The sequence below is a fragment of the Dicentrarchus labrax genome, unplaced genomic scaffold, assembly GCF_905237075.1.
Source record: "Dicentrarchus labrax unplaced genomic scaffold, dlabrax2021, whole genome shotgun sequence".
Lineage (NCBI taxonomy): Eukaryota > Metazoa > Chordata > Actinopteri > Moronidae > Dicentrarchus > Dicentrarchus labrax.
In genome coordinates this window covers 5,470,897-5,483,119 of record NW_026136709.1, presented here as the reverse complement: position 1 = coordinate 5,483,119, position 12,223 = coordinate 5,470,897, and the positions used below count along the sequence as shown (strand labels likewise).

The 12,223-nt window shown below is 43.5% G+C and overlaps 1 protein-coding gene across 4 annotated transcripts in view; it reads right to left on the bottom strand.

Moving 5' to 3' along the window:
- The window catches only part of mpp7a (MAGUK p55 scaffold protein 7a), a 136,251-nt gene that overhangs the window by 25,073 nt on the left and 98,955 nt on the right, over positions 1-12,223 (bottom strand). For 2 of the 4 annotated variants that reach the window (XM_051411251.1, XM_051411252.1), the window contains exons 12-14: positions 7,113-7,160; positions 6,461-6,481; positions 5,450-5,482 (exon numbers count right to left, since the gene is read on the bottom strand). The exons of 1 other annotated variant lie outside the window; for it this stretch is intronic. In XM_051411251.1, coding sequence (XP_051267211.1) covers positions 5,450-5,482; positions 6,461-6,481; positions 7,113-7,160 — 102 coding nt within the window. The remainder of the gene's footprint in view (positions 1-5,449; positions 5,483-6,460; positions 6,482-7,112; positions 7,161-12,223) is intronic. One more of the 4 variants, XM_051411253.1, reaches the window with a different exon arrangement.

The following is a 12,223-nucleotide window of genomic DNA, read 5'->3' as shown; positions in this document are numbered from 1 at the left end:
TTCTCCTGTGGTTAATCTACTCATTCAGCACCCTCAACCCCCCCTACCCCAACGCAGGGAGTATTAGCCTCTGCCACACAGTGGAAAACACACACCGCTCATCTGCATTTCTTCTGTAAAGACATCAAACTGTAACCAATATCCACAAGGGTTGACATCATTACAATAAACATTAAAAGTATAATGTTAATGATATCCTATTGAAAGCAAGCAGTCAATTTTCTGAAAGTTCAAACCCAAAACCCCACTCTGGTCAGTCATTTATCACAACGTAAACACACTACTGGCTAATTAGGCTTTAAGTAATACTATGAAAGTCATTAATTCTATCTGTATTAAGAGTTTGACAAGCTGCCATCTCATTGGCTCAGGCCAAGGGCAATCGCCGCTTATTTCCACAGAGTAGGCAGGTGCACAGGGATTCATTACGAGGCTCTACAGTTAATATAAATTGCCATCCCTCAGCTGAGGGGGGCCCTCTAGTGCCGCTCTAGATCACTTAAACCCTTCTAGACAGCTCCATCCAAACAATGGGGAGAATGCTCCTGCCCTCTCTAGAGCTGCCTAGGGTAAACAAATTAAAGCCTTGTGCAGCAGTGAGCACCACCCCATACCTCCCCAACCCCCCCCCCCAACAACCATCTCATTTTCAGTACTGATGGAGACTGAATTAGACAGAGGGGATGGAAATTAATGTGATCCAGAATTAAGGACTGATTCAAGTCCAGTTCAAATGGAGAAAGTCTGCCTGTTTGTCATGAAAAGCCTCTGGTATGTTGGAACAACAACATGTTTGTCACAGCATGATTCAAGCATAAGGCTTACTAGCAGAGAAGGAATGTATGATATGTGTGGCACCGAGATCCAATACCTCTTTCAATGGTTTGACAGGTCAAATCAAATTTGTTGACAATAGTTCTGTTTTGAATTTCGCTGGAATGAGAGTGGCGGTGTCCTGGTGTATTTTTCTGCAAAAGAGTGTTCTGTGTCTTGGGGTATGGAGTTAAAGTTTCCTTGCTTAAGTCCCACACACACACGCACCTCCTAATGGTGTGCACCAGGCTGTGACTGGGTAATTGCCAAAACTGCAACTGAACACTTACGTGTGTGCACACACACACCATCTCTACTCTCTCTTTTTCTCACACACAGACACTTTGATTCAAATCCTTTCAGTAAAACAGAAACATGAAAAAAGTGGAGGAAAATAAGATGAGCACATTTAACGCAGTGTAAACACAAGCTGAGACTACGCACAGCCATACACACACAATTGCTTGGACGTCGCCAGCAGTCCTGCAAGCCCATTTTCCAGTATGATAATATCTAACAGCCACGTAGGAAATTCAGCATGTGCGTAAAGAAAGCGCCCGGAGGCCTCTGCAAACTGTGAATACAAACTGCCCACTCGGACACTAACATCCTGTGCTGCAATTGCTACAAACCCGCACCTGTAAAAGACATGGCTGCAACTGTAAAAGAAAAAAAGTACAGTGCATTAAGACAAGTGTCCATAAAAAAAAACAGATGACTCAAAAAGACTCAAGTCATGCATTTGCCAATGGGTGTCTGAAAGAAGAGAAGCCTGAGAACAATGCAAGCATCAGGTCTTCCAGACATCACGCGTAGGCGATCAGTGAGATGACAACACAGAGAAGAATAAAAAATGACTGCCATTTTCCCTCCAATCAAACTTCATTTTCTGCAGAGAGGGAGAGAGAAAAAGTGCGGTGAAGCTGAAAGGGAGGCTCATAGTGAAACCACCTGTTGCGAGGCCCCAGTGTAGTGAGGGCCGCCATCTAGGGCCTGTGGCCTAACTATAGGAGACTGTGCTGACAGCTCCAGTGCCATCCGGGCTCTCCCGGTGGGGGCCCTCTCTCATCTGGACTAATGGAGACGACATCTATGGAATTAACCAGGCATGGCAGCTGGGGATTAAGTGAGTATTACACTCTCGGCTCTATGCCGCACGCTGCGGTTTAACGCAGTAACACTTAGTCCTGTTCGTGGGCACCAAATGTGGGAAGCATTACCGGCTCTCTCGAACTCATTATGCGTGCCCATTACTGGCTTGGTTGGAAGGGATGAGGAAGGCTCATGGTAGGCAGCGAGGGAGGTGGAGGACGCTTTCCACACTGTCAGCCATTATTACCCCAAGAGTGAAGAAAAGGAAGAGGAGCGTTGCCACTCATAATGACAAAAATACAAAAGCCTGGGGCAGACAGAAGGACTGCTCTGCTTGATATATCACCAATTTGCTTTGCCTGCATAACACAAGGAAACATGAACATGCCCAGATCTCTGGAGATCTGACATTACTGTAAAGACAAGAAGTAGAGCCATGTCACTGTGGGCCAACATAATGTACTGTAAAATGCCTCCAGAGGATTCAAGAAGGTCTCGAGGAGATGAGAAGAGAGGAATTGGGAGAGGAATCAGGAGAGAAGAGGAAAGGAATTGGGAGAGGATTCAGGAAGAGAGAGAAGAATGCTAAAAGGGCAGCAAGTAAAGAGAAGAAAGTGGACACATCCAGATAGACAGGCGTGTGTCCTTCAAATGCTCCCTCCACACAACTGCTAACAGGCATCTGTGAAAAGGATTATGGTAGTAGTAAAGTTTTTAATGTATCTGATTGTATCAAACGTTTAAGTATTTCTGGACAACAGTATGTGTATACAGTATCCGCCTCAACCTCTGGACTTTAGGGACGTTAACAAAGCAAGTTTCAGTGAAATTTCAGCCTAGCCGGTGCACTTCACTCCTTTACTAATAAACGCAATGAAAGCAAGAGGTAAAGTTCGTTGGTGTGACGTTTGAAATATGTACGTGTAGCAGTCCACCGTGGTGAACTCATTAGAGTGTTATCTGGGGAGAACACATTCTGGGAGTAGTTTCCACAGCCCCCGCACTAAGCATTTGGAAAGTGGTACCCAACCCAAGTGTTACAGGCTTATACGGTGGAATAGGGCTCTAGACCTTTGGCTGCAAGAGGTCCATTTGTGTCGAGAGCTATTTGTTTTTCCCCTCCGTCTTATCCCACTGCTCTTTGGGCTCAGGAATGCCTCGTCTCAAAACGATGCCTGATGTCTTGTGTGTTGGCAAAAAAAAAAAAAAAAAAAAAAAGCCACTATCAACATGCCAAAAGAGGTCTCTGAGTGCCAAAAGTACTAAGGCTAAATGCCTGCTTTCCTGTTTGTCTCAACAGTCTGATGTTCAGACAGAGAAGACGCTCTAAAACAAAACCACAATCAAGGAAATTCCACGTCTCTTTTCCGAGTCTTTAAACAGCTGGAATAGTTTGTTGCTAATGCTGATAAAAGCACACCTGTTAAGCCAGTGCATATACCTGCTCCGATAGTATCCAAATGTTGGATATTTATGAAAATGCGTATCATTTCAATCTTATAAAGTAAATTTCCCTCCTGTTTGGACCCAGATTGGGGGAAAAACTCACTAATCCCAATGTATTGGCTCCTACACGTCCACAACTATTGAACCTGCAGCCTGATGAACTCATCTCATTTTGGAAATGGAGCGTTTTTATTTCAGTTTATAACACTTTTCCATTTTTTCCATAACTTGGACATAATTGGATCGTGAGGGGCTGATGGATATCCCAGCCCCCCTCCGTTCAAGCTTTAACTGATTTGGAGCTTCTTGCATGCCCTCCATCCACCCGTCTTTCCCTGAATGTTCAGTGTGTGACTTTTGGGAATTTTGGGATTATGTTAGTGAGAGTGTGAGGTGTCACCGTGCCTACGCAGCCTTATCACAGCGCAGTGGATTTTCTGCTTGTGACTCAAGGCGAGCGCACTGATGGATCACCTCAAAAACAAATCTCTTGGTGCACCTGGATGCGACCTGGGTGTCCAGACTACTCTCAATTCTCTGTGCGGAAATGAAAGTCTCCAAGCACTGCTGTCTAGAAAGACCTGATAAGTAGGCGTCACTGGAGGCAGTTTTCCTCCTCATGCTCGAGGATCACTTTTGGCAAAGTACTTTACAGACGTTGCATCACTGAGAGAGGCATGAAGGGAAAACAAACCAAAAACTAAGGACAACAACTGCCTACCCCCTCCCACCTCCTCCTTTATTTCCCCATGCAACCTCAGTAGCATTGCAAAAGCATCTGTAAGTTCTAGGATTTCAAACTTTTAGGGACGGGCCAACTCTAAATCATACAACCACATCCAACAGGCTGAAAAGCCATGCAGCAAGTACTCTCATAGAGAAGATGTTATTATAACTCAGAATTTTTTTTCTTCTCCTCCTCCCGAGGTTCTCTCATTTCAGTTAAACCTCGTTCTGGGCTGCTGGAGTCGAGAAATGCTGCTAACCCGCTAGAGTGCTGGATGTTGTTTGGGTACCAAGGAGGAAGAGGAGAGGCTGAGGTCATTGACCTCATGGAGGAGGCAGGGTGACAGTAAGGGCAAGCCTGAAGGGGACAGAAAGGAGTGGAAAAAATGGACTGGTGTTTGGCATAGTTCGGCCTAGGGAAGTGACCCTGATTGAGCTTGGCAGACATGGCTCAAAATCAGTATTTATAAACTCACATGTGGACTGGATATCCTGTGAAATCTGGAGTCTAAACGCTGTAGTGTGCAGAGAGAGCTCTGAGGCCAGTTCACCTCTTGACCTTAACATCTGAATATAGACAGAATGGGATACAGAGAGCAAGAGAGCGACAGAAAAAGAAATAAAGAGACAGAAATGAGAAAAAAAAGGGAAATGGACAGACAGAGGATTCGTGCATGAGCCAGCAAGTACGGCCTGTGGTCCTCCAGAGGGACGATACCTTATGATTTGTCGGGAAAATGACAGTGGTAATAAAAACATGATGGGGAACATTTTCTGTACAAGACAGAGAATTGGAAGCAGCTCTCTGGAAAGGGCTGCAGAACCAAAGCGGGCCACGGTAATTGTCATTAAGTCTGACCGGGACCACATCAACGAGACCGGCCCTCTGCCGGACCTCCAGAACAAAGCGTGGAAAACAAGCCGTCCTTTTAACCCAAATCCATCCAGAACCGTTCTCAAAGATGTCCTCAGACCCACAGCAGAGGCAGAACAGGATAACTACTACATTCTGCAAATCCATGACATGATCTGCCAGTGCACTCATGCTGTCAGCAAAGGAGCAGAAATAGCACCCCATAGGCTAGTGTACCACTACAGAGCTACTCTTTGTGTTTTTACATGGGAGTACAAGTTGAATCAGTTGTACCAAGAACACAGTGAGCTTTAAAAGAATATGTCAAGCACATTATGAAAAACCGGTAACTATTTCTCAGTGTAACATGGCATGGACTACAAAGCGTGATCTATGAAGGGAGGGCTAAAGGATCAGGGAAGCATGGAGAGGAACTCTAAAGGCCTTCACTGCATCAATGGAACAGCCACATCAAGAGGGCAGAGGACAAAGGGAAGAGAAGAAGACAACATCTCTCACCTAGGTGGAATCCGCTACTATAGTCAGCGTCCTCTGGTGATGAGAAGAGAAAGAAAGGAGAAGCCAGAAGAGAGGCACAACATCATGTTAAAGAGAAAAGTCAAAAATTATGAGACACCTACCCCTCTTACTACATACTGGGAAAGTAAAAGAACAAATCCACAGAAATACATGAGAAATAACACACAGGTACAGTTAACAAGACAGAAATCAGATTTGTTTTTTGTATTATTCATGTTGGTAGAGTTTATGTTAATGAAGTCTACTTGTCCAGAGTGATAGCCATAGATGTAGCGGTAAATAAGAGAGGTTAACTATGACCTCCAGCTCTTCTCTATTCTTACCTATAAAAATAATACAATGAATTTACTTAAACAAAACATAGGATACCAAAAAACATTAACATTAAACTGAATTCAGTTATACAATCCACGACACCCCTGGCCATTGCTTTGGATGTTTTTAGGAAATCTATGAATAATTTAGTATTATGAGTGAGTTCGGCGGGCGGAAGATTACTGGAGATGTGAAGGAATGATTCTCCAAATGATGTCCACTCCAATGAAAATGACAAGTTAGCTGGTGAAATATGAGACTTTGTACAAAGCAAGCGCCAATAACCTGCAAAATCTCCACAGGTTTTAGAGGAGAAATTGACAGTGACGTCTGATGTTCCCCTTTAAGAGCTATTAGCTTTGACATGAGAAGAGAGGCCAAATGAAAACAAGAAGGATGGAGAGCAGAGGTGAGAGGTAGACCTTTCATTACACACAAAAATCATAAGGGGCAACCAATCACAAATGGTTTCACTGTTTGTGTATTGCAACACTATCAGCCAGTGACCTATCAAGTTAGATTCAATGGGAGATGTCAGACAAGAAGTACCTTCAATCTCCTCAGCTGTGAGTGCAATAGAAGCATGGAATAAAAATGACTCACAGTTAGGGGAAATTTTAGATTACAAGAAGTAAGCTAAGGGAGGAGAGGAGAGAATAAGAAGAGAAAACCTACCAAACTCAACAGCCACATCATCTTAGAAAAGCAAACAAAAGACAAACAAATGACAAAAAGAAGAGTTAACATCCTAATTTCATATGTGAAACACTCTAATTTGAGCTATATACAGTTAAGTTTGTGTTTAAAGTACACTAGTATACAATACTCTCCATAATAAAGTATCATTTTGAGCAGTCATTTCTCATACAAAATTGAAATAGCTCATAATTCTATTTCATTTTGTTATATTTGTGAAAAATGCTCAGCTCCACTATCATACAGTAACATCAATTACTCTGCGCTATTGTTTCTATAAGTTAAATTACTACATTAATTTCATATATTAAAAAAATAATTCCTGACTCAAGGTCCACTCACTAGCTTTTTCTGAAGCTTTCAACTTCAACTCAAGATCATCAGTGGGTGAAGTATCACATGAATATTGAACTTCGGAGGTAGTTTGTAACCCCAAACCAAAATTCTACCAGGTTACGTGATGAAAATCCACGTTAACAACATCCACTGATGAAGACAACAACATGCAGTTGAAAGCTCCAAAAAGACTTCTTAGCAAACTATTCTAACAAACTATAAGAATGAACTTTCACACTCTGCTAAACAACGTTTCTACTGTTTCTATTCTGATAGAAGACATATCCATTGTTACCTAGTGAGACACAGTCTGGGGTACATGTCTGTGGTGCATCCACTGAGACTTCACAGAAAGAAACACATTTAGATTAAGAGCCTCCAAAGGGCTACCTAATATTGATACATTGCTCTGGAGTTTAGACCAAAATAATAAGAGGACCATAAACCGGAGTGAGTTATACAGTAAAGCAGTTCATTTTAATTTAAGGTAGCTTTTGAAATGACTCCAGATGTTTAAGAGCGCCATCCAAACAGCTATAAGATGATGGTTTCAAAATGGTAGCCGATGCATGATCTGGCTGTATTTGGTTTGAGATGCCGTGAACATTTGGAGGCACTTATAAATGTTTCCTCCCCTTCACGTGTTCCCATTTTGGCCAAACAAGGTTAAATCAAAACATACATAACACCATCTCCCACAGCATGGGGCTCGCCTTACAGCACCATGTTCATTTCCCAGAGCGCACCGCAGCTCAGGGAGATGTTACGTCACAGCCGGAGTTAATGACTAGCCAAAACAGCAGTCAGGACCGATCACTGCAAAGGTGGTTTCGTGCTAGAAACATCAGGCCTGAGAGCGGTGACTGTTTTGAAGTGTGGAGCCAAATGTGTCTTTATCTGACATCTTGTTTCACATGTTAGTGTTCACGGCAATGCTCCTACTGATGTTGCCCTCCTCTCGTTGTAATGGGACGTTTTAAGTTGAACCAGCACCTAACCCACAGTTTGAGTAGGATGAGAGGTAATTGTAGAGGGGAAGACAGAGGGAAACTTGAAAGAGGAAACAAGGACAATATGAGAATGATAAAGATATCTAAAATCCTTCCAAGTGCTGCCCTTATTACACTCTGGAAGGCTTTCATCTGGTGCCTATCTGCCACAGGAATGGTTTGCATTGCCTAATGGCCTTGTAGCCTTGAACAGCAACGTTCCTAGTCTAATGAAACACCATGCGATAACACTGCAGAATGTAAATCGACAGGGCATGGCCTATCTGCAAATGCTTAAATGGTGGAAACAAAACCTTGTCTTTTGCCTTTTTCTGAGAGTGCATTTTACCCGCCTGCCCATAGAAACATTTTGAGAGCACTGAGAATGAGCTGAAGTCATGATCTGATGTGAGCATATGTGGACGGCCAGGCCTGCAGTGATGGTGGCAGCCAAGCCTATCATTTAGTGAGCACAGGGAGCCATGGCCGCCCAGATTGCGGCCGCCGACTTTCGCAGACATTCTCACTGTGCAGTCAGTGAGTCTACCACCAGTCAGCTAACCAGCCTCACTGGATGTTTCATGTCAAACTCACCCCCTGGAAAGGGATGCACGCTTAGGGGTGTATCACATGTCGCCCACATGCCAAAGATCCACCACAGAGGATGACAGAAGGGGTGAGATGAGGGTAGTGTTGGAATGAAGAGAAGGGATGGATATCAAAAAGAGACACGAGTAGATGTTTGTTGAAGGATAATATCAGTTTATTAGACCTTGGGTCATATATTTGTAGTTTCGGCTTCTGTTTTTATTGGTTATGATGACATTATACTTGTCATAGTAATGTCTAAGATCCAGAATCATGATGATATCTCAACTAGGTCCAATGTGGAAAGAAGCTTGAACGGTCAGACAATCAGATGTATCGTAAACAACAGATCAGCCTAAGTCATACTGCCTATTACAATCCCATAACATAGTAAGTATCTTTGCATTGTACTTGGCTTTGGAACTGTATGGATTATATCTGGAACAGTTAATCTGCACGGCTGCTAGGAAATCTTTCAGCTATCTCCTTACGAGGGAGGAAGAGACAAAGGACTGACCCCTAGTCAGCAACCTGTAAATGGCCCTGAGTTATGAGCTGATGTCACCCTTGCAGCGAGCCAGCATACAGATGGCCTTCTCCTTGAACAAACTGGACGCTGTCACTTTCTCTCTTGCTTGCTATATCTCTCTCTTTTTTAAACAACCAACAGGAGACCGGTGGAATTTTCCAGATGAGAAAGAATGAGATCTTTGTCATGCATCTTTTGGCCTTCAAATGTAGAGCTGATTATTCAAAGTCAGGATAAGGAAGTGAATGAAAAACAGAGTAGGGCTGGTCTGCATTAAATAGCTGACTATACTATACTACTATATATAACAAAATGTTACAGGTAAGTCAGAATTGGGATACTGACAAAGAACCAATATGCAGGGAGTTTTACTGTGACGGGAAAAAATAACAACTTGATCTATAAAACTTCAAGGGTGGTTTCCATGGGGTTATCTGGCCCTAACCTTTAAGAATAAAATGGAACTGTCCTCCTGCACCCATTGCGCTTCTAAATCTACTCCTGTGTCTGTAAGCGTTTAAGTTGAAAAATGAAATGGACGGATAAATTGAACACAGGGCCAGGTTCAGGGCCACTTAAGACCAATCTCGGGCGCCATTTCCAAATGGTTCAGTCACTCGCTGGAGAGAGAGGGAGCAAGAGTATGAGGGATAGCACTGTAATGTATGAAGAGAGAGATGTAGAGAGACCCCAAGGTGAGCGATAAGTGTGTCCACGTGTTTGGCAGACTGCAAACCAAACCAAACAATCAGACAGTGGAGAGGTTTGCATGTCAGACAGAGGAACAGACACGCTGTAAGAAAGCCCAGGGAGACGTTAGTATGTTCAGAGAGAACAGATGGGGAAGCTGGAGGAGAGCCAGGGATCAATGGAAGGGAGCTGGGGGGTAAAAAGGGAGGAGGCAGGTAGGACAGGTTGACAACTATACATGTAAAACGGTTGATCTAACCTCTGTACCCGATAAATAATTGGCTTAAACGGGGCAACTGATGGCATTTTAAACATCAGTTTCATAACCGAGGAATGCATCCACAAAAGCGCCGAGAGCAACAGTGAGGAAAGAGATTATTTATATCTTGCAAATGTTAGGCGTAAATGGACACGGTTTAGCAATGCTCGCCGCAGCCCCTCGCCAAGACCAATATTGTTCCAGCCGACGGAGCTCCCGGGCTGGAAAGAGAGAGAGAGAGAGAGAGAGAGAGAGAGAGAGGGACCCCCTCCTCAATCACCACCTCCGTCCTCCACTCGGTAACAGCGTGGTCTCCACAGTATCCTTCAATTAGGTTGTAGTTTATGGCCCGGGGGCCAAGGCCGGTCCTTCGTGTTCAGGGCCAGGATCCAAGATTCGTCTCCATCCATCTCTCTTGACCCAGCCACCACCACTCCACAGGGCCACATCTGCTACCGAATGTGACCCCTCAACTGTTTCTCTCTCCATCTTTCCTGCATCTCCTCTTCTCAGCTTGGACTTTCTTTTACACCCTTCACTTTTGTTCACTGAGCTCGTTGTTTACACTCCAACTGAATCCAACATTTTTCCTCTAATTGAGTTTTTTTTATTTTGAACACCAGGAAATGAGCGTGTGTTTGCGTCTCTGCAAGAACAGAGAGTGAACTGTTATCATTCCCCAGTTATTCATCTAGTCCTAACGGGGGCCATGTCAAGGGACTTCCTACTACTGCTGCTGCACACACAACTAATCCTTACAGTATGTATGACATTAGGAAGAAAGTATTGCTACAGTCAAAAGGAGACATATGTTCCTTTGGTAGGGGCCACAGCGGACTCTACAACATTTTACACCTGCCCTCTGTGCATAGAGTGGGGAGGGAGGGGGGATACAAATCCCATAACTCATAAGAGGAACTGGGCCATTAAAATGAAATAGTAAGGGAACAGTACAGCACTGTCTGTCTTTAACTTTTTAGCGAGCTATTTTTGGCCATCCAGCACCATGTATGCCAGTATGCGGTTGAACATAACCAGGAAATGACAACATCCATAATTCACCCGAGGGATTGAATCTGAGGTAAAAAGAGCCTAATGCTAAGTTTAGCGGTGGTCAGCGTAGCTTTCTTGGTTATTTCAGAGCTACATATTGAAAGAGTCACGTTACATTAAGGGCTCACCGCCATGTTGAGGGAAACAAGTAGTCAAATGGACATGTCCGTCTCAAAGTGGTAATCTACAGTGAAAAATATGGCCAATAAGAGCTAGCTTTTGGTTCAGTGGGGTCATTGTGAGACCAAAGCAGGCCTATAAAACCAAGTACAAGTGTAGTGTATTTTTCTGAGGGTTCATATGTTTTGGAATGAAAGAATGAAAGGAGGGAGGCAAGTTGTACATTGTCGAGCACAACCTGTTTTCATTGGGCCTAAATATGTGGTTATGAAAACTTATATATAGGCAAAGATGTGAAGACAAAGCAGGGATGCAAGGAGGGAGTCCAAAATGAGCACCCGCCACTTGTCAAATATGAGTAAAAAAATAAAGTAAGTTAAAGGAAAACCAGAAAATCCTCACTTTTGTGAAGCTGCAGTTTTATGGCCAGTTGAAAAATATTTTGTCTGGTACAGTTTACAAGCTGTTGGCAGATACCAAAAAGTTAATTTTGGATCCTGGAGGCAGTACAGGAAAGGTGCATAGGAGGAGAAGTTATGTAGAGTTTTTAAAGTAAGCTTGGGTAGCGGATGTAAAGCACGGAGGGGGAAAATATATAGGGAATGCTTTCACTGATGGAAAGGGGTATATATGTGGGATAACTTGTAATAAACACTATAATATGGATGTCTTTGTTATTACTTTAGTATTGAAGTTTCACTCAAAAATATTTCACAATGGCAACACCAACGTCGCATGATTTTTTTGAATTTTTGAATTAATTTTTTTCAGGTTTGAAGATCACAAAAAGCAGTGCACGATGTTGGGCACAATATTGATGCAAGTCTGTGTGGGGTGGGCTGGCCCACAAGTTCTGTAAGACCCACAGCAGATATTGGCAGAATGTTTTCCTCCCTCATGGCTACAGGCAGGCACATGCAGTCATATGGTAATGCACAGTCATGATGCCAGCTGGAGAGCCTTCTGTTCACGCACTGTAGCTCACCATATACAAACCAAATTGTTATTTGGCAGCTGTTTGTAAATCATAGCTGATGTCTTTGTCATTTTGAGACTGCATGACAGGGAATCTCTTGTAGAGCTATTCAGTCAGGTGAGGGAGAAAAATCCTGCTGTGGGCGCAAAGCGGTTGCGGCATAAACAGCTGCCAGAGCAGGTGGGGACGGGTCTTAAAAAAC